This window comes from Pongo pygmaeus, chromosome 8, assembly GCF_028885625.2.
Source record: "Pongo pygmaeus isolate AG05252 chromosome 8, NHGRI_mPonPyg2-v2.0_pri, whole genome shotgun sequence".
In the NCBI taxonomy this organism is placed as follows: Eukaryota; Metazoa; Chordata; class Mammalia; order Primates; family Hominidae; genus Pongo; species Pongo pygmaeus.
The window spans coordinates 72,509,636-72,532,702 of NC_072381.2; the positions used below are offsets into that span (position 1 = coordinate 72,509,636).

Consider the following 23,067-nt stretch of genomic DNA (forward strand, 5'->3'; position numbering starts at 1 on the left):
TGGAATCCTGGAGGATGCAGCCCTAGGACTGTAGCCCACACTGGGCACCGCCTGGCCCCACCGGAGCCCTGGGTCTCTGCAGCAGCCACTGAGTTACCCCTGTGTTTCCCCTCCCTGGACTGTGGGCTCTTCTCTGTCTCCTGAGGATGGGGCATGGCACAGAGCCAGTGCTCAAAAACTGTTTGGTAGGGAGTGAGAGAGTGAGAGAGAGAGATAGCTAGAGGTTGGTGGGAGGAGCTTCTGACACTGCTCTGGTTTGCCCAGACTCAGACTACTTAAATTCTGGCTTCAACACACACTAGCTCTGTGGCCTTGGCCCCGTTACAGAACCTCTTTGGGCCCCAGTCCTCTATGGAAATGGAGATAATAATAGTACCTGCCACATAAAGTAATTATGAGGATCAAATTAGACAATGCAATGAAGTGCTTATCACAGTGCCAGGCGCAGAGTAAGCCCTTAATAGATGTTGTTGTTATCATTACTAATTAACGTCCTCCAGCCTTATCTGACTCCACGCTCCCTGGACAAGCATCACGGCCACTGCCGAGTCCTCAGTTTCCCACTGTGCTCCAGGGTAGCACTTGGGTCCCTGGGGGGCATTTGCCTTCTGATGTTTCAGAGCTTATTTCCAGTCCCAACCCTGCCACTTCCTAACCCTGTATCCTCGAGCAAAGAATTCTGAGCTTCAGGGTCCTCATCAGGAGAATAGGGCAGTGTGAGTCTTAACCTGGAGAGCTGGTGGGAGAGTGCAGTGAAGAGGGCCAGGTGTGTGGGGACAAGAGTGCCACTGCCAGCAGAGGCCACCCAAGTCGCCTCAGTGGCTGAACAGGAACTTGCCAGGGAGTAACAGGGGAGAGGCTGGCTGGGTTATGACAAGAGTGGGGGTAGTCATTGAGGGAGTGGGCAGCCTGGGTGGGTCCAGGAGGAACAGTCAGGGACTGCATCCGTGGGTCTGGCATGTCCCACCTTCTAGTCGGTTATAACTGCCCAAGCAGAGGTTGTGGGCTCTTCCTGCTTGCTGCCCCTTTCCTCCAAAGGAGCATCTGGCATTCCTTTAGCATCACTATGGCAGAAACTTCTTCAGGGCAGAGCAGGTGGTGGCAAGATCAAGGGACCCTCCATTGGGTCTAGGGCAGGGAGCTCCTCTGCCCCCAGCAGTCTGGGACAAGCTGCATAGCACCCATGGGTGCTGCGGGCAGGATCGTGAGTCCTGGGTGAAGGGGCACAGGGCCCTGGGCTCTGGGCATGTCCTGGGGCAGAAAGTCTCCCACCTCGGTGCTTCTAGCCAGCTCTCCAGCAAGATGCCCTCCTGTTCTCTCTCTTCCGTGAGCAGTGTCGCTGGCAGATGGCTACAGGTAAGGCCACTTCCCTGAGCATTGTCCCCAGATAATGGCTACAGGTAAGGTCTTTCTTCTCTAAGTCCACAAGCTCAGAATGGGCTTCTAGCCCCTCTCCCTCTGGACAAACTGTTCCAGGGCCCTCAGCACTTCCATGAGGCATCCTGCATCCCCCACCTCCCAACCTCCAGCTTGTTCCAAACAGAACTTTGACCCTTCCTCTCCAACCTACCCCCCTTCTGCTCTGCCTTGTCCGGAGGGCAAAGGTGCTGGCATTGAAAGTCCTGGGTTCAAGTCCTGCCTCTGTCCCTTAGCCATGGACCTCAAGCAAACCCTGAACATCTCTGAGCCTCAGTTTCTTCATTTTTGAAATGCGGATAACCAGAGACTTACATCACAGGGTGCTTGATCAGAATGTAAGTGATACTGTATTTAAAGCACAAAGTCCAAGGTCATCTGCTGAATATATGCCATGGTTATTATTAGTTACCTGGGCTCAGAGGCTCATAATTGCCTCAACCCCTCCTTGGCCCACCCTTAGTAGGTAGCTAGAACTTGCTAATGTTACCTCTGCAACCTCCCTCTCATTACTCCCCTCACCTGCTTCCTCTGCTGCTCTGTGTCTTCTCTTAGAGCGGGGGTCCCCAAGCGCTGGGCCATAGATCAGGACTGGACTGTGACCTGTAAAGAACCAGGCCTCACAGCAGGAGGTCAGCGGTGGCAATAGATTCTCATAGGACCCCAAACCCTATTGCAGACTGCGCATGCGAGGGATCTAGGTTGCGGGTTCCTTGTGAGAATTGAACTAATGTCTGCTGATCTGAGGTGGAACAATTTCATCCTGAAGTCATGCCCCTATCCCCATACATGGAAAAACTGGCCCCTGGTGCCAAAAAGATTGGGGACTGCTGCCTTAGAGAGATCATTGCTGCCCATTGAAATCATCCCCCTATCCCCATACATGGAAAAACTGGCCACTGGTGCCAAAAAGATTGGGGACTGCTGCCTTAGAGACCATTGCTGCCCATTCCCAGCTTCTCTCCTGCCCCTAATTCCTCCTCTACACTGAGCTATACACAGCTGGATACATCACATCCCTCTGAGAAACCTTCCGCGGTTTCCTGCTACCCACCAAATAGAAGCTGGCTTTCAGGGTGGTGTCCAACTCCCTCCACGGTCTGCCTCCCCAACCCCCAACTTTTCTTTCCAGCCGTACCTCCTACTCCATCCCTCCACGTGAGCTTACTACAACCACTCCAGACCATTCCTCATTTCCCAGAGTGGGGTGTGGGGTGTGGGGGTGTGTGTGGAAAAAACACAGTTGTTCAGGTCTCTATTCTTTATTATGTTGTTTCATTGTTTTAAAATGTCTTTATGTACATTCTCATTTACTGAAATCTTACTTGCCATTCAGGGATTCCTTCAAATGCCACTTCTTCCATGCAGCCTTTTCTGATTCCTCCCTTCAGGAGTAGTCACTCCTTTTCTTGCATTTTCCAAACAAGATGCCTGTGCTTCTGTTTAGCACTTGCCCAGCCCTGGACCGAGGAACTGTGCCTGATCACCTTGCACCCCACGGCACTGAACACAGGGCCTGGAGCAGCCATCTACCCACAGGTGGACCCAGGCTGCTTGTTGATGTAGTCCATGTTCATCCTGGAGCCCTAAAGAGCACATAGCCAGTCCAGAAGTCTGGCCGCTGATTCCTGGCCTGGGCTAAGATGAGGAGCAGAGAGGTGGGGGTGCTCAATCTAGTTATTGTAACTTCCAGTTATTGTAACTGCCCAGAAGCGCAGTCCTTTTTCACTCAACTCCTCTGGCTGCAGTTTCCACCCTCACAGGGCAGGTGCTAAGGGAAAGGCTTCTGATGGGTGAGAGTGTGATACAAACACATGGAATCATTGTGGGAGTGAATGACATCCCTGGGAGCTGGAACAGGATGGTGTCTTTCTTCCCCAGGTCTCCTCCACTGGTTTCTCTGAGACAGGCAGCCTGGCAGACAGGGAGAGGTGACCAGGCAGCGCGTGCTGCGGTATACCTTTGAGGCACTTGCAGTTGCCCCATTTTCTCCTACTGACTGTCCCTGGAGAGTTCCTCGGACACTGGATTTCCTGCAAAATCCAGAATCACTTCCAACCCAACTACAGCTGCTACGAATGTAGCCCATTCCCTCTCAGGATGCGGAGAGAGGATCCCTGATTCTGTCTGGAGAAGGGGCACAAACACAGCCTTTAAGGCAAGTCCCGCTCTCCAGAAGCTCCTGCTCTGCATGGTGGCTGGATGGAGTGGGGTGAAGGAGGGCGAGTCCTTCTTCATAAACTGGGGGTTCCAAGGCCCTCCAACACTAAGTATCACCAGCAAGTTCCAGTGTCCCCTCCAAGGAATCAATGGTCAGCTGCACTTGTAATTTACCCTTCCCCTGCCCTGTCCACAGCCCTTTATTTATATCCTACAGCACTCAACAAGGTCTACCTTCTACAAAATAACTGGATTGTGCACCAGTCCAACTCCCCTCCCATAATATCCTCCATCTGGAGTCAGATGAACTACCATTGTGCCACAAGGTCGGCCAAATATCCTCCATTTGTATCTCCATGGTTGACCAAGAACTTTCATAATAACCCTGTAAGATCCTTATTTACATGTAAGAGATGAGCAAGTGAAAACTCAGAGGGAGTAGGTGGTTTTGCAGTGCTGGAGAGCTAGACAGAGAGCTGGGATTCCAACTAAGGCCCCTAAACCTGCGACAAATCCCACATCACATCCTTAAGGGCGGGTATACCTTTCGCCCATCTCTTGCAGTGCCTTAGCACAGTGTCTCATAAATAGAACATCCAGCGTTTTTCATAGTGTTGGAAGGGCCTAGCCTTCCACAGGGCGGATCAGGGAAGTAGGAGTAGGCCAACGCTTTGAGCAGCCATACCACATTACCTCCTTGCATTCAGTGGCAAGTGTGGCATTGCCTTCGGGACCTCACATGGCTGAATGCAGCTGGGCAAAGACTATGACCTCTCCTTATAGCCCCATGTCACCCGAAGCCCTTTTCCACTCATGTCATCATCACCATCATCATGACAACTAACAATCGTTTCCAGCCAAGTGTGTGTCGGGCCCCACATTGAGCCCATCAGTCCAATAAGGTAGGTGCTGTCATTCCCATTTTACATGAGGTCAAGAGAGTCACCCATCCACTGTACCATGACTAATAAGGAGTAGAACTGAGACTACTGGGATTTACTGGGAAGTCAGAGCCCACACCTGTAACTGCTGGGTTAGCCTGCCTCTCCCAGGGCAGTGGGTATTTCAACTCCTGAAGCCAGTCCATTGCTCCTTCCTGCAGACAGCACAGCTCGTGCCCAGGACAATCTTCGTGTCCAGTGAGTGAGTCAGAGGCATAAAAGCAAATCCTTCACCACCCCTGAAAAATTTCATACATAACTTATCTCCCTATCACCTTGAGTCTATCAGGCAAGCACCAACATCTTCATTTTCCTAGAGTGAGGACTGATGCTCAGAAGCTTAAGAAGCTTGCAGGGCTGTAAGCCTGGCTGCTGCTCTCTCACCAGGGGACCAAATAGCCACCCCATGGTGAGTTAGTTTTCTAGCTCTAGGAACTGAGAAAAAGGGCCCCCAGCTGTGTCTGGGAGATTCAAGGGAGGCATCTCAGAGGAAGTGACACTGAGCACGGGCAGAGGAAGAGCAAGGGTGCTTCAGAGCACCACAGAGGGGGTCAGGTGTCGGAGTCCAGCTGAGCAGGGCTTGACCCCCTGGATCTGGGTCCTGGCAGGGTTAGAACCATTGCTGTCTGCCCACAGGTGGCCGAGGGTGCACTCACATGGGATTTAGGCAGCAAGCAATGATACATCCTTGCTGGTGAAGACTGCCAATTAGGTACAGAGGCAGACATGAAGGATTCCTTCAACATCCCCTAATTCAACAACATCCGTTCATTAACTCTATGATTTAAAGATATTTTATCTTGAAATATTTCAGACATTCAGAGAGGTTTAAAAGCAATATAACGTATTATTTGGCAATAAAAAGGAATGAAGTACTGATACACACTACAACATGGATAAACCTTGAAAACATTATGCTAAATCCATAAAGATGGAGAGTAGATTAACGCTTGCCTGGGGCTGGAGGTGGGAGGACGGGCAAAAATGGAGGATGGCTGCTAAAAGGAATGGGGTTTCTTTTTTGGGACGATAAAATGTCCTGGAACTGATTGTGGTGATGGTTGCACAACTCTGTGAATGTAAGAAAACCCATCAAATTGTACACTTTAAATCGACCAATTGTACATGGGAATTACATCGCAATAAAGTTATTACAAAAAATGTGTACTTAACCTGGCGTACCCACCACCCAGCCTAATAGCTACCCATGTAGCTGAACCTCCCTAAGCACCCCAGTCTCTACCCAGTCCCTCCTCCCTGCTGAATTTGATGTTTACCATTTCCATGCATTTCTTTTCATGTTTACTATCTATGCATATAGTTGTTGAAGATTGTATTATGTTGTCTTTACATTTTTAACTTTAGATAAATGCCTTATATTGTAAATATTCTCTTGTCATTTGCTTTTTTTCCCTCCAGAGGAGGAGATCCAGCCATGGAATTGCTGAGTCTGAAGGTCTCGTTTATCCTGTTTACTGTGTGAGGATTTTCATTGATGAAAGTACTGCAATTTAATACTGCACAACATATCTCTGCACACTCTTGCTGACAAATATTTAGGCTTTTCCTTTCTTTTCCTTTTTTCTTACTACAATAGTGTTGCAGTGAGCATCTCTTCTTCTTTTATGCACAGACGAGTGTTTCTCTGAGAAGTGCCTAGGAAGGGAGCTGCTTTATTGGACATGATTCTTTGCCAGATACTGCCAAATGATTTTTCAGTCATTCACCTTTTTATATCAGCGAGGAAACCAAAGCCCAGAGAGAGGAGAGCAATCTGCTCAGAGTCCCTCAAGGTCTGGGACTGAATTCCCAGTCCAGAGCTCTTCTGGCCTTTCCGGAACCCTCCATTTCCTTATTTTTATTTCCCTACAAATCTCAGCCGACCACCCCAGTGTTATCAGAGCGGATCTAGGAGAAACACATTATCAGCAGCGTCCAGGAGGGCTGGGGATCTGGAATTGCTTTTGGGAGGAAATGGGGAAGAAATGAACTTTGGAGAATTCCCCAGGCATTTCTGAAACGCAGAGCCAGAGGGCCTTGAGAGAAAAGGCTCTTCCAGGGGCAGATGGTGGAGCGTTTTGGCAGCCGCACAGCACCTGGTCTCCCAGCAGCTGTGGTCATTTTGGCCTCACCCACGCCAGTTACCTGACCCTCCACCCCATGAGGGGCATAGAGAGCTACGGCTGTGGGGGGCAGGGGTGCTCCTTAAACCCAGGGCCCTCTCCAAGGTGATGGCCAACCTTCCTTGTGGAGCAGGCCAGTTGCCTGAAACGGGGCTGCAACAGCCAGGGAAGGGCCTTCATTTGGAGCCAAGAGTCCAAGCTTTATGGACTGGCTGATTTCTAAAGCATAACGTTCTGTCTGGCTCGGCCGGGGCTCGCTTCAGCCATAGTCTGTCACTCCAAATGTGGTCAGACAACCAGCAGCACCAGTGCTGCCAGGGGGCCTACTGGGAATGCAGAAGGAATCATGGTGTGGGGGGTCAGGGCAGGTAACAAGCTGTGTTAGGGATTTAGGGCTTTATCCTAAGGGTGATGGAAAGTATTGAAGTGCTTTGGTTAACTGGAGTTATGCATCAATGTTAAAAATGCCATTCTGGCTTCTGTGTAAAGAAGGGTTTGGAGGAGGTCGGGTGGCAGCAGCCTGAACAAGGGTGATGACGGTGGAGGTGGAGGAAATTGACAGAGTGGGATGAATGAGACTTGGTGATTGACAGGGTGTGAGGGAAATGGTGGTGTTCAGCCTGATGCCCAGGTCATGGCTTAGATGCTGGGAGAGGTCGAGAATGTTGGCAAGGGCCAGGTGGGGGGAAGGTGCTGGCTTTCATCGTGTGCCCTTTGAGGATCCAGGCAGAGATGGCAAGGAAGCTGCCCAGTGTGGTTTGTAGGTGGGAAGGCTCTCCCTGGCTGGAAACCTGCAAAAGCTACTCTTGCTGTGTAAGAGACTCATACTACATGCTGCTCTCAAGCACCTACACCATCTAAAGCAAATGGTTAATGCTAGCAGCCAGGGAGAAACCTCTGCAGGTGTATACATCTTGGTCTGTTTGCACTTCTCATTTTAGGACAAATTACTTGTCCCAGTGGGTGGTTTTGCCTGGGTTGTGCATCGAGCATACACGAGGCATTATGTTAACATACTCATCAAACAGCAGAACTCATGGCCAAGGCCAAGTGGGGAGGAGAGGATGGAAGGAGCTGCAGGGATGATGTAGCTGACATGGAGGGGTCATGAGTTCACTAGGTAGAAACTGAGAACAAAGATACCGGAATAGCGTGAGTTGTGTGCAAGTGGGACACTGTAAGGTCCGACAGGGGAGCAGCCCAGTTTTACTGAAAGAAAAGGAGGACAGCGGAAGATTGGTCAGAGATCAGGCTAGAGAGACAAAGTGGGCTTATCTTTGGGGTAGGGGGTATGAGCACTGAGGAGCCATGGATGGTTTTTGAGCAGAGGAGTGGAGTTGACAGAACCTGGCTGATGGAGTGCAGTGGGTGAAGGCGAAGGGGGCACTGATGTTGCTATTGTGGGTTTGCACCTGGGTGTCTGGGAGGCCAGATGGGACATGTGGTGGGGCTGCAAAGTCAGGAGGAAGAGACGGGGGTGGGAGGACTGAGGCTAACATCGCAGGGGAAAGCACACCACTCTGGCTGCTGCAGAACAAGGGGGAGTCTGAATATTGACGAGAACAGCAATCGAACAGTAGGATCTCTTAGTAGGCTGGCCCCAGGGGATCTGCTTTAAGAAATAACTAGAATGACCCCGAAGTAGCCCATCAATTATTTGCATATAAAGCAGGGTTTTGGAGCTACCTGAAACAGTATACCTTTAGTTTAAATATTCTCCCTAAAATAACCATCAACTCTTGAATCTTTTCTTCATTGATGGAAACAAAGGACGCTTTGGTCTGCAGATTCCTGAGATCTGAAATAAATCAAGTCTGAAATAAGAAGGACCACAAAGAAGGGGGGCTATGGGTCTGCTCTGCTGCAGCACAGGGGAGATAAGAGGAGCCTGGTTTGTGACCAAAGCTCTGGCTACAGGTCCTGCCCATGTAAATGTCATGAGGCTGTTGGGGGCAAAGTCTGGTGTCAGGGAAAATAGGGCAAGGCTAGCTAGAGAGTAGGGTTCAGGATGTGTGGGCATCAGCTCTCATCATCTGTGGAAGAACAACCAAGCCTGGAGAGGCCATTACAACCCGAATGTAAATAGCAGCTCATAAGAAAATAAAGCCCTATTCATAGGATCGCAGACTCTCGTTGCTGGAAGGGGCTGCTCTCCCCTCCAGGCCAGCCTCCACATCACTGCTAGTTATTGTTCTAGAATACAAATTGTATCAGGTGACATCCCTGCTCCTCAAACCTTCTCTGATGCCACATCATCTCCTGTGAGGACAGCACAGCCAGGGCAGAGGCACTGCTCCCCCACCACTCCTGTATCCAGAGCAGACCTCAATAAGCGATTACCACATTTTCTGCTGAACCTGGATACAGCCTCAGAAGCTGACTCCGCACAGCCCCCCAATCAATCAGGCAGCCATTACTAATCAATCACCCTCTGGATGAAATCATTTGCCTCCTACTGGACAGAGGGAGCCGGGCAGCCTCAGCCTGGCCCTTTGCAATCTTGACATCTCCTCCCACCCTCATTTCTCGTTACTGCTCTGTGCTCCAGATTTCTTCAACTGCATGTCATCCCGAAACTTACTGCCTTTTTCTTGCTCCTCCAAGTTTTTGTCCATGACAGTCCCTCAGCCAGCCTGGAATGTCCTCTGTGCAGTATGCTAGTTGTTCTTCGTTATCTGTTCTCCCACCCACCATCGTAATAAAGTTCTATCTGGGCATATCGCCACCCATGAAAAATATTGCCTGGCCTCCCTTGAATCTGGGGGTAACCACGTGACTAAGTTCTGGCCAATGGGTTGTGAGCAGAAATGATCTGTGTCTCTTTCTTCAAGTTTTGCTCTTGAGGGTTTGAGCACATACTCCACTTGTCCCATTCCCCTCTCATGCTGGTCATGGGGTGGCGAGAACTGAAGCATCTGCCAGAGAAGCATGCCACAAGATGAAGACGGCAGAGCCAGCTCCCAGCCCTGGCCTGCTAAGGAAGGGAGACCTCCACCTCCGCCTTGTCTAAGTCCTTGTATTTGGGGGGTCTGTTGTTATGGTGTCTATGTGGACAGCATATGGAGTCTATGATGCCCCAACAATATGCCTTCCTACTTGCTTATTTGTTCCTTATGAACAACCTCTAAGGCCTCTCCTCGGTGAAGTTTTCCCAGAGCTCCAGCTCCTTTGGCTCCTGGGCACTTCCTGCACCCCTCACCAGCACACTGACCCAGAAGGCAGGTGTGGCCTCTCCCATTAGGCTGGCTGAAGGCGACTTCTCTGCTTTCATCCATCCTCTCTGCAGTGCTGGTCATGGCACTAGTGCACAAGCCTGACCACATCACCCCCATGCCACCACTGCTGCAGTCCAAGCCCTTTGGCCTGGCGGTCAGAGCATGACTCTGACCTACCCTTTCCCTTGGAGATGAGGCTCCGCCAGCGAAGTGATTTCCTTCAGCAGCTGAGCTAGCCATTCTTCCCTCTGGGTGCAAAAACGTGTCATCCTTCACACTGCCTGCCCCACCCTGGACTTGACACAGGCCAGCCCCACACAGCCCCAGTGTGGCGGGCCTGAAGTAGCTGCTTCCTTGCTGGCTAGACCTATAATGTCCTGCTCCTCATTTGTTAATAAGAAAAGGGACAGAGAATGGGAAAGTTTCCTTGGTCTTTGTATTTTTCTCAAGTGGCCTAGGAAGTCTCATGGTATGTATATCTGTTCCCAAGACCCTTCTCCTGTCCCACCAGGCCATATGCTGTGCAAATGGCCCACACCTATTCCTCTGAACTTCTGGCAGCCATGACCCTCCTAACTGAGGGTTGACCTTTGGCATCCTTCTCAGGCCTGCAAGTCCATCACTCCCTTGGCAAACAGCGCATGCAACCCAGAAGCAGGATGCAGCCAGATCTCAGCCAGTAGATGGCTATTTTGGGACAGGGAGGATCCCAGGAGGATGCTGGCAAGGTCAGATAGAAAGGGAAAGAGGCAGGTTTTCTGTCCATGATTATGCGTCCCAGGCCTTCTGGGTGCCGCCCAGGGGCCCAAGGCTGCCACAAGGAAGAACACACCCACCGCAGGACTCCGGCTTGGCCTAGCTGGCCACAGAGGGCAGGCACCAGTTTGAGGATCGAGGCTTCCATCTCAGCAACCACAGTGGGCAGGAAGAGTGTGTTTGTTTTGTCCCAGTAGCAGTGAATTCAGCATCAGGCAAGATTTGGGGTGGGGTGAGGGATGAGGTGTCTGAAACCAATCAGATGGCAGAGGGAGAACACCAGGAAGCAGCCAGTCATCAGCAATGACTACGGATACTCATTTATTGAACATTCACAGGGCATCTACTATGTATGGGGTGCAGTATTAGGTGCTGCAAGACAAAAGTGAATCAAGCTTTGAATTTGTATGTGGCACTTGACAATTGTATGAGTCCTTCTGCAAGGATCAGGAGCCTTAAAGTGGTTTATAAACTCCGACCCTCAGGAAATAATCGGAAATGCATGATGTAAGGGCAAGAATGACAGTGATGTTCTGTTTGCGAATTTGAGGCTGTTCAGACATTCCAGAGTGTTGGAACTGAACTCCCTTCTACCTACTTTTAGTATTTTGAGGAAGGTTACCAATGCACATGAAGTGCTCAGTCCTGTGCCTGGCACATAGTAGTTGCTCAAGTGGGACACATCGGCAGTAACTGCTATTATTTATAATAGGTTGGGTTTGGTGTTGAGGAGGTTACTGTACCAAGGCATGAGAAGCCTCAGGTCAGTCAGAGAGAGGCAGGGCAGGGGATCCAGCAGGACCCAGCCCATCCTAGGAGATTTTGCTGTGATTCCATGATGTGCGATGCTTCCGTGTGGCCATTCCAGTCGTTCCCTGCCTCAGTTACGAAAGGCCGGAACAGCATCTTAGTCCCCTCTGATTTTGCCTGAGTTTGGGGCCTTCTCTTTAAATTCTTCAGGCGTTGCCCACTGGCTCTGATGTATGCTTTGGGCCAAACTGCCTTCTAAGAAATTCTCAACATGCAGGGGTATCCCTTCCAGGAGCCCCTGCCCACTCTTCCTCTATGCCTGGCCAACTCCGTCCCTGCTGCTGTCCCCTCCCCGCAGACGACCAGTGTCAAGCCCTTTCTTCTCCCCATGGCGTTTCGTCCTCCCCTGACCCTCTGAGCTGCTTCATGGTCTTTTCCTCACTGCCCAGGACCCGTGGGTTCCACACACACTCCCAGCAGGCAGGGAGAAGAGAAGCACTCTTCCATGTCCTTCCCCTCCTGCCACATTCCTCCCCAGCTCCCAGCCTCCCAGGACTACCTGAGCCCGACTTTCTGAGGCACTCAAACCTATTGACAGCCACCCACTCTGACGGTGGACTTGAAGGCCATCGGACGACTGATGTGCTTTCCCCAATAAGGCAGGGAAGGGAGAAAGGCAAGTCTCTGCCTGGCCACAAATGTGCCCCCAACACTAGGACATGGCATTTGATAAGGATTTCTCTGCATCTTTGATGTGCGAGAGGCAGTTGAGAAAATAATAATAATCGTGCTTACTAGGAATCAGAGAAGATGCTAAGTAGTTCCCAGGATTATCTCAAGGAATCTCTACCTTGCCGATGTCTATTGTCCCTGTTTTTCCGACAAGGCAACTGAGGCACAAGGAGGTTAAATAACTCTCTGAAGGTCATAAGGCTGGTCCATGTTGGAGATGGAATTCAAACCTACATCTTCTGTGGCTTCAAATATCCTGCCCTTGACCAGCATTCTATACGCTGAGCAAAAATCGGTTGTCATTGCCCAAGAGTTAAAAGGGCAACAGACATGATCCTTGGAAACATGGGGTGTCCCATGAGCCCTGATGCGAACAGTCTCTCTGCCCAGGCCCCATCACCCAACCCTCGCCTCCACCCCATCTCATTAATCTTGGCATTCCTCTCCCAAAAGCTTTCCCAGACCCCCGGGCCCAATCTTCTGGCCCCAGAGGGAAGGAGGGAGCTTCCCAGGGCTTCTGGACACCCTTTTAATTAACCCGGATGACCCTCTTCTCACCGGGTCCAGCTGAATCTTTTCATGGTCTCCTTGTCTCCCAGGGCAGCATCCCGGAACTGTGACTCCCACCCAGCCCATTCACTCTCCAGCAGATGCAGTCCCTTGTTTCCCATATGCTTAACATCTGTCAGCCTCTCTTCCCTGGCTTGGGGACCTGGGTGAGGGTTACTTGGGTCCCTCGGCTTCCGGGGCCAGAGGAGGGCCTGCCAGAGAGCCCAGTGAGCACCCTGCCAGTGCCACCTGCCACTGTGGGTATCGAGGAGGCCGCACGCTGAGCTGGCAGAGTCCAGTAGCAGACCAAAACTCTCTGCCATTACTTAAATGTGATACGTTGTCTCCCCCAACTCTTCTTTAGGCCTTCCTTCCCCACCTCTAAAGAGGTACAGTGCATTCTAGTTCCTCAGGGAAACAGTGAAACTTCTTCATCTGTCATTCTCATGGCTTAACAATAACAGGTACCTAGAAAAGTTCTCATAAGCTGTAACTTATCATTTGCATTCATGGTGGACAATGCACTTGAACCCGACGCATTGCATGGTGCCCAGCAGGTCCTTAGTACACAGCTGTTACACAGATGAATAGACACAGTTGAGGAGCAGGCCCAAGGATACAGAGGAAAGCACTAGAATAGACAGGTCAGGGGTCCGCCCATACAGAGCTAGTAAGTGGCAAAAGCAGATTTTTGTTCTAGATTAGACCAGTTCACTGTATTAAGTAGTATCACCTTGCAACCTTTGGCTTGTGCCTTCATTCCTTGCACGGAAGCATGTGTGTGTTGCATGTAGCCTAGAGGCCATATAGTGAACACACATTGCCCTAATCCGGCTAGCTATAGAAAATAAGGTCTTACAATTATGGGGTCATTCATTCAGGTAGCAAACATTTTAGTATACCTGGGAAGCTGGGGACACAATGATGAACACAGCAAGCAAGGTGCCCCCCACTGGGGGGCCGATGGTCCCTTTGACGCTGCATAGCACTTCATAACTTTCAAAACAGTCATGCCCATCATCTTATCTGACTTCACCACAACCTGGTTCAAAGAGTATCAGGCCTATAAAATACTCTATGAACAAATGAATGGTGGGTGGACTGATGGATGCGGGGCAGGCAGGCCAATCTGTGAGTAGATGGAAGGCAACCACAGATATTGTCACTCCTGTCTTTCAAATGAAAAGTGACGGCCTGAGTGAGGTGTAGCTAGAGCATGGCCACCAGGAAGAGCCTCTGGTCTCAGTCTTAGGAACATCCACGGTCACCTATTTGCAGGGCTGCTTACCTGGTGGGCAGTTACATCCTGGAGATGTCTTTGGGGCCTCCCGGCGCCTCCTTGAGTGGAGCTTCCATTTCTGTACAAGGAGACAGACAAGAGGAGTCACCAGGAGCTCATAGACACCAAGCCCTGGAAAGCAGCTGTGGGCTGATGAGGAGGGCAGGAAGAGGGGGAACTGGCAGAACTCTTCCTGGATCAAAGACAGGCAGTTAATGGCCTTCCACTGGCCACCAGGCATCTGGGTAATAAGAAGCAGACAAGAAAGCCCATCCTGGTAATCACAGTGTCTGATGTCTTTGGAGCACTCTTAAAGAAATTAACCCCAAACACAGGACCCTATAAACCAGTTGCATTTTCCTGCACCTCACGCTTATGTGCACAATGACATGCTTTTCTCAGCTCTCTGCGAATTGTTTCCTGCCTTGGACTGGACTCCTGATGGACCCCTGGGCAGGGACAGTGCCTTCTGTTCTTCTGGTGTCCCTTACAAAGCTAGCATTTGCAGGCTGGGCAGGGGTGCAGGAGTAGGGGGATGGCAAGGCTCTCTGCACCCCTCCACCAAATATCTTTCTCACTTCCCTTCAAATCACTGAGCCAACCTGGAAGGTCCCAGAGAGGTGGGAGCATCAGAGAGGTAGAACACCCCGAGCCTCGAGGAGTTGTCATGTTCATGGTGGCAAGTGGAGAAGGGCATGCGTAATGACCATGCATGCAGGATGCCCCTGTGTGTCAACTCTGCAGGCTTACACTGCACAGGGCAATGTGACAAGGGTCTCGTAAGGACTCTTACTTGATTCTTGCAACAAAGTTGGCCAGACTAGCAGTTAACAGAGATATTTCTAGAGCCAGGCTGACTGGACTAACACACAGTTCTCAGACTCTGGGCTAATAAGAGTCCTCACTTCATTGGATTACTGTGAAGTTAGAAAGATTAATGCATAGAAAGAATGGCACCTGATACCCAGGAAGTTTTCAATGAATGTTAGCTATTACCATATTCATTTCACAGGTGAGGGACTTGAAGCACAGAGAGGAGACTGCACCTGGCCAAGGTCAAGGTTGAAGTAAGGAACAGAGCTGGGATTCAAATCCACACTCTGATGCTCATGCAGCCATAAGAAGCTGGTAGCCCCAGGGCCAAATAGACCTTTCAATGTATTTTATTTGGTTCCCACAGTGAGCTTTAAATCATTATTACGGAATTTGTTGCCAATATTTTGAAGTGGGTGGTTTCAGGTGCAGATCTGCATTTATAATTTCTCTTGAAAAACTAACTGACAGATCTGGCTGCATGAAGCCTGTGCTCTGGCTGGCCAGGACTGACTGCACCTGATGTACTGTAGTGCCCACCCTGACAAGGTTGACCAGTTAGGATGACAGCCAGAGCTATTTGCTTCCTCACTACTGTGCAATTTTGTCACTCAGTGTGGGCCACAATAGAGGTAAAGAAAGTAATATGGGAGGTGTCATAAGGGTGGTATCACCTCTGGTTTGGGGGTGGGGAGGGAAGGTCAGAAAGCTTCACAAGGATTCAGAGCAAGCGGAGTGATTTGCTGAGGGTCACACAGCCAGGATGTAGTGGATCTGAGGTGTGAACTCACGCCTCCTGGCACAAAGCCTGCTCCACCTGCTGGAGGAAGGCGAGTACAAATGCCTGGGGAGGGAACACAGTGACAGATGGGATGGGGGGCTCTGAGAGCAGAAGGGGGCCGAGATCAAGGCAGACCAGAAGAGGGGAAACACCCCAAAGTGGGGACCCTCACTTAGAAAGGTGAGGCTGAGTAACAATTAGGAGGATGGATGTTGAGGCCAAGGTACAGGTGGGCACAGCGGCCGCTGGGCAAACAAATGAGCCCCCAGGCCAGAGTCTGGTGACAGCCCCTCTGGTGATAGCCAGCTCTGAGCCTGGCTTATGAATGCTGCTTTCCTGTAAGGGACTGTATGAACCTGCCTCCACATCCCTCCCCACCAATCACCTGGGGGCCTGGCACCCAGAAGGCGCATGACACAGGTCTGCTAAATGACTGACAAGCGAAGACCAGAGGAGTCGGCAGCATTTTGGCTAAAGGTTGTAACCATCAGAGTTGTCACCCACTCAGCAGAAGCACTGAGCAAGCTGCCATCACAGGGTTGGGCTGGAGACACAGCTTGTGGCATGAGTGGGTGGCACCCCTGCTCCATCCCCATGGGGCACACCCCTAGAGGGGCATAACTTCTTGTGGAAGAAAAAATCAATAGAAAAACAAAAAATATGTAACAGGCAGTGATAAATGCTGGGAGAAAAATAAACTAAAGCAAAGGGACAGAGAGTGATGGAAGGTGGTTTTTTTATACCAGGGGGTCAGGGAAGGTCTCTCTTTGAGGGGACTTTGAGCAAAGACCCAGAGGAAGGTAAGAAAATGAGTCATGCGCTATCTGGAGGAAGTAAGAAAATGAATCCTTTGGTATCTGGAGGAAGTGTGTTCCAGGCAGAGGGAACAGCAGAGGTGAAGGCCCAGAGACAGGATTGTGCATGGAGCATCTGAGGAACAGGAAGGGGTGAAGTGTGGCTGGAGTGATCTGAGTGAGGACAGGGCATAGGAATGTGGGGGGCAGGAAGGCAGGTCATTAAGGCAGGGGCAGAGACTTTGAATGTGTAACATGGATCCCTGCCACTGGTTCTGGGGCTTGTTGACAGCCATAAAGCACCACAGCTCGTGGGTGCTGTGGTGGGCCATCCAGGCTCCCAGGATTAGACCAGTGGTTTAGCTGTTGGGAGTGCTGGCTGCTGATGGCTGAGCCTCTTTCTGGGAGCTGCTCTCAGCTCAAAGAAGCAGCCTTGATCAGGGTCACACTCTCCCTCAAAGGCAACCCATATTCAATTACTGATAGATGGGAGGAATGCAGACCTGGCCCCCTGCCTCGATTTGGACTGACTCTAGGGCCACCCCAGCTACGGAGCTCCCACAGGACCAGCTGGGGCCTCTGTCATGACTGTATCACAGCTCAGCCCCTCCTCTGCCCAACTCTGCTTCCCTCACCCCCCCTTCTATGTTGACGCCAATAAGTCAAATAAGTAAGTCATCTACTTGAAGACCTCCACTTTGGAGACTGTTCCCTTGGGAACCCAACCTAAGGCAGACCTCCGTGCGACTTTCACATTTCCTGAGGCTTCACCTGACCCTCATCACTGACCTGTGCAACAGGCAGGCTAGAAGTCAGCCCCATTGTATAATCCAGGAGACTAAGTCCCAGAAAGGGAAAGGGAATTGCCTTGAACAAGTAAACCACAGAGGGCTTAATTCTGGGTCCTCTAACTTCAAGTTCAATGCTTTTGTTCAATAGATCCTATATTTATTTTCTACTAATTGTGAGACTGCAAAATACAGAATGGGTCACAGTCCATCAGCAAACAGCTGAGCTTGGTGTGGGAGAAGCATACTCAGATGTGTGCAGGTGACTGTAGACTTTGGAGGGCCTGGGTGTTGAGTCGGGAGTGGGAGCTGTGAGGGTTAATTTTATCTGTTAACTTGCCTGAGCTAAGGATGTCCAGATAGCTGGGAAAACATTCTTTCTAGGTATGTCAATTAGCACTGGAATTAGTAGACTCAGGAAAGAAGAGCATCCTCACCATAGTGGGTGGGCATTATCTGATCTGTTGAGGGCCCGAGTAGAACAAGGTAGAGGAAGGGAGACTCTGCTCTCTCTGCTTGAGCTGGACCATCCATCTTCTCCTGCCCTTGAACATCGACTCCCGCTGCACCGCAACTGGTTCTTGGCCCTTCAGGCTTGGACTGGAATTTATACCATTGGCTCTCCTGGCTCTCCGGCCTTTAGGTTTAAGCGGAGCTACACCACTGGCTTTCCTGGGCCTCTTTCTTGCAGATGGCAGATTAAGGGACTTCTCATCTCCATAATCACATGAGCCAATCTCTTCTGATAACTCACTTTCTGTGCATCTATATACAGCCTATTGCTTCTGTTTCTCTGGAAAACCATGACTAATAACCAGGCCTTGTGTGCCCAGGTAAGGATTCTAGCATGGAGGAACCATTCAAAGGTTTTAAGCAAGGAGGTCATGTGGTCAAATTTGGGTGGTATAAAGGGCACTCCAGCAGCCCGTTGAGTATAGACCAGTGAGACCACTTGGGCTGAGGTCCTCTCTGGAGGATGTCATGGTCATCACCCAATGGAGAGATGTGGGAGGAAGAAGGAACTGGGCACTGGATGGATTTGGGGTGGTGGTGGGAGACAGGCCCTGCCTTGGGCAGCCAAGATGCCACCCCTAGGACATAACCCCTAGGACATAACAGCGGCAAGAGCAGGTTGCAGGAAGATGGCGAGTTTGTGGAGCCCAGCAGGGTAGGCATGGGCAGCTCTGGAGTTTGGGAGAGAAGGCAGGTGGGAAAGGTGGACCCGGAAATCGGGAGCCTTGATTGGAGGGGATGGAGACATCTGAGCAGGCAAAGCTACCACAGGCACAGCTAGAAAACCAGGTCAGTTCAGGGTGTAAGTGTTTTCTTGGCCTGCCCAGAGTTTATTTTGAAAGAGTATTAAATCTCAACAGCACCATGACCCATCCACAGTCTAGGCTTCAACACTCTGCCCACGGATCTCCATTTCCCAAGGACCTAACACCCCGGCCCCAGGGACCCTTGAATCTCACAGGGCCTTCAACCTGCGGGTCCTACCAACTTTTTACTGTCCATCACCACCATGTGTCACTTCCCTCTGTGCCCGGCTCAAATTCTGTGGCCAGTGATTATCACCACCTCCTGTCTGCACCCTCCACTGCCTTGACACCTGCCCTGTTCACTAAGCCACAAGCCTGGCTAGATCCAACGTCTCCTCCTACCCCACCCCTGCACACAGGTAGCAGGGTAAAGGGGGAGAAACACACAACCTCGCCGACTGATCTTACTTTAAATTCATGATCCAGATCTCAAACGGAAGCCCAGCAATCATTCTGAGGTTCCTCAACCCTTCACCATTGCACTGTCCTGGGAGTTTTCACACTTCCTCTCCCCAGACCACCAACGCCCCCTCCCCCAACTTCATTGTCAACTGATGACCTTGAGAAGAAAAGCAGGCAGAAGAGGGCTTCCAGAGGCAGCTACCACTACACGTGCCGTCCATCTGCATCTGCGCCTGCCAGCACCCTTCTCTCCTCCTGAGCTCCCCATCTGTGCTTCCAGGAGGGCCAACCCCTCCTGTCGCCAGAAAGTCCCCTGCCTTCCTGCCTCATCAATCCCCTCCTCTAGATTGGATCATTTACATCAGGGGCCGGCAAACATAAATATTTGAGGCTGTGTGAGGCACATGATCTCTGCCACACCTACTCCACTCTTCCATCGCAGGCCAAAGCAGCCATAGTTTGGAAACAAATCAGTGTGGCTGTGTTCCCATAAAAAATATATATTTACAAAAATGGGCTGCAAGCTGGATTTAGCTGTAGTTAGCCCACCCTCACGGAATCATTATGCAAATATGCTGTTGTTGTTCCCAGCATAAAAACGGAAAAGAGAAGAATAATCCTCTTTTGACTCTGGTTAGCTCTTTCCCTAGAAAAACTCCTGGATGACAACCTTTGCTGCCTCCTACATCTCTCCTGGACCACTCCTACCTGGCTGTTCCCCTACTGTCCCCTAAGAACTGTCCTGCAGGTTGCCAATGATCTCCAGGTTGCCAAATCTGGTGGACAGTCCTCATGCCTCCTCTCAGCCAGGCTGACACTGGCTCCCTAGGGTAGCTCATCCAGTCTGATGGCTTCAAAGCCATCTACGCAGGATGACGCCCTCCAACCTATACCTTCCTCCAAAACTTCAGATGCATCTATCTGGCTGCCGGCTTGATACGGCCATTCATAGGCATCTCAGAATTAGCCTGGCAAAACTGAGCTTCTGATAGACTCTCCCAACTCCTCCCTGGATCTGCCCCTACCATCAACTTTCCCTTCCCACCAGTTGCTCAAAACCTCACGATTATCATTGATGTCTATTTCTCTCACCCTACACCCATTCCATTAGCAATTCCTGTTCTTTACGTGCCAGACACATCCGATATCTGATCCCTTCTCACCACCTCCATGACTACCACCTGGTCCAAACCTCGTTATCTCTGGCCTAATTACTGTGATAACCTTCTAATGAATGCCCGACTTCTGCCCGTGCCCCTGCAGACCTTTCTCAACACGGCAGCCAGGGTGATCACACAGGCCTCTGAAGCTCTCATACATGCTGGGCTTTCTTCTTCCTCAGGGCCTTCACACTTACTGGGCTCTCTGCCTGGGTGTTCTCTTCCCAGCTACCTACCTGGCTTGCTGTTAGGCCTTCCTCACCTCCTGCACCCCTTCCCCCAAAATTCTTCCTCCCCCAGCACACCCCCTTGTTTTATTTCCTCCTTAGGATTTTTTTTTTTTTTTTGCTTATTTATCTTACTTATTGTCTCTTTGTAGCACTAGAATGTAAGTTCGACAAGGACCTGGATACTTTGTTCTGTTCTGTTCTATTCACTGCGCCTAAAACAGGGCTTAGCACATAGTAGGTGCTCAATAAATATTGGTTGTTCACACATCAGGAGATTTCACATCCAGTTCTGGTCTCTCTTGCATGATGGGAGACCTGGCAACACTGAGCATGTACGATCAGGTGGTGCTGTGTGGTGGTTGCCCCTTTCGTATGGATATGCGCCATCTAGGCTACCAAAGTACTCTCTCTCCAAAACCAGCTTCACCTGCTTAGGCCACCAGCCTGGCCCCCTTGACATCTGACTTTGAGACCCATGGTGAGACACCCCCAAGATGAGGCCCTAGGGTGGACCCTCAGCTACCCTGGGCAGAGAAGCCTTCCTGTTTTGCCCCTGCTGGCAGCCGGGGCCTCCTGGAATGCCCTATGTGGCCAGAGCTGAAACATCACCCGCCTGATCGGTCGCAGCTATTAAAATGCCTGTATCAGTATCAAAGGGAAAATGCCAGGCGGCTACTCACTCCTCCCAGAGAATGTGGCTCCAGCCTGGCCTTGGGTTTAGGGAACACTCCCTCCCTATGTCTCAGCCTCAGGGCTCTTAAAGGGTCCTAGCTCAACCTGGGCCTCTGCAATATGTGGGGTGGGTCCAAGCTGTGGCATAGACACAGCCCAGAGGGAGAAGCCAGGTGAGACCTGCAGCTGTGACCTTGAGCCTGGCACGTCCCTTCAGGGGAATCTACAAAATAAGGATATGACCCACTACCCCCTGCCAGCCTCCTGAGTGCCGATGTGGAGACTGAATGAGATAACGCAGAGGCAAGTGCCTGGGAAACCACGGAGCATTTATAAATTTTGGGTTGAATTATTAAACAAGAGTTAATATTAATTATAACAGCTATGCACATTGAACACCATATATCAGCCACTGCGCTAAGCACTTTAGGTGGAAAATATCATTTAATAATTGATTTTTGATATTATTAGTGCATACCTCCTATTCCCTTGGAGGCTGGAGTGGGACTGTCTTTTGGGTTGGCACAGATGGCCCCCAAACTCCATTGAAGCATCTATTATAGGCAGAGCTTGGCAGTGCTAAAATCGTATCATATCAGCTTGACTACACTTGGGAGTGCCAGAGCCTTGGGGTCTAGTCCCAACTCTCCTACTAACTGTGTTTTAAGCAAAATCTATAACCCCTCTGGACCTTGATTTTCTCATCCATAAAATGGAGATAATCTAAGTGATCTGCTAGACTACACAAGACAGCTGGCAGGATAAAATGAGATGAGGCCAGAAAACAAACAGAGGTATCCAGATGTGAGGAGGGTGAGCACCTGTTTTGCCAGCTTGTTTTGTTTGGTGGCCAGGTGAAGGCCACTTCTCTCTTGAGCCAGTGCCAGGCCTGCCTCCTCCCACCTGCTGTAATGAGGCTGGCCTGACCCCTGCTGCCCTGGCTCCATGGCATACACCTCTGCGACAAGTGGTCAAGTTTCCTGCACTTGCCATGTCCCTCCTCCTCCTGGGAAACTCAGAGCCCCTCTTCCGGAAGGGGAGGGTGAGTGAGGAGGGTCTGACCTGCAGCCCTGCCTTTTGACCCTGAGAACTAGGAGTTGAAGGAAGAGGAGGTGCCCAATGAAATGACCACAGTAGGCAAAGCTCCGGTCCCTGTGCCAGCACTCTGATCACAATGCCTGGCACAGGGCGGGGGCTTGATCCCATCTGCTGGAGGACTTTTGATCATCCTGCAGCATAACTGCTGCTGGGCTGGCTGCCCCATTGCAGACTGAGCTGGCCCTCGGATGTCAGGGGCCCAGGTCAGATGTCTTGATCCACACTCGAACCGAATTACTTACTTTTAGGTCAACCCTCTAGGACTCATCCTTGTGGTCCCAGGAGGAGGCGGGCTTTGGCAGAATTGGGATAAATGGGCATGGGGGAGGGAGGGCATTTCCGTGAGGAGGTACAGAGGCAGGACCTGGCTGCTCAGTGCTGGCTCCAAGGGCTACACATCCCAGGGACTGCAGGAGAGGGCTGGCTCCACAGAAGGGGTTAAAGGGACAGGCCCACATGTAGCCACATGCCCTAGGGCACAGGCAGCTTGGCAGGGTGAAATCAAAGTGGAGGAAATCAAGACATCCAACCCACACCCACCAGAACTGGACTTGCATGGGCTGCTGCAGGGGCCTGTGTGCTGGAGACAGGGAGGGGGCGCCACAGGGTTGCCTTAGGAGCTGTCTTCTCCCTACCTCAACAGTTCTCTTCGTGCATTGGACTTGGCACCTGATCACAGACTCCCAGGGCCATGAAACAGGGGCCTGCGGGTCCTTCAGATACCACATACTGTCTCTGTCTCTCTCTGCCTCCCTGTCTCACCAGAACCACAGACAGATGTGGCACCAGGCTCTCTGGTTCAGGAAAAAAGTCAGGGACAGGAGGCACATACTCCTATATGAGCTTTGCAGCCTTCATATGAAAAAGTCCTTCCTTCTAGCTAACCCAAGGCCCTGCTGCTGCCACAGGGAGTCAAGGAGCCAGGCCCCAGAACTGATGGTGTACGTGGAAGGCAGATTGGCAAGGGGCCCAGGACCTCAAGGATCTCAGGGGTTCAGGGGTCATCTCTGGGCCTGGTGCAGGATAAGGCAGGGGCCCCCCACCACAAAGAAGTCCTGGGGTGAATGTTGGGGACCTCTTTCCTCCTTT

The 23,067-nt window shown here is 51.0% G+C and overlaps 1 protein-coding gene across 6 annotated transcripts in view; it reads right to left on the minus strand.

Moving 5' to 3' along the window:
• COL13A1 (collagen type XIII alpha 1 chain) overlaps positions 1–23,067 on the minus strand; it is a 156,456-nt gene that overhangs the window by 122,213 nt on the left and 11,176 nt on the right. For all 6 annotated transcript variants that reach the window (XM_063670522.1, XM_063670524.1, XM_063670521.1 and 3 more), the window contains exon 2: positions 13,931–14,000. In XM_063670522.1, coding sequence (XP_063526592.1) covers positions 13,931–14,000 — 70 coding nt within the window. The remainder of the gene's footprint in view (positions 1–13,930; positions 14,001–23,067) is intronic.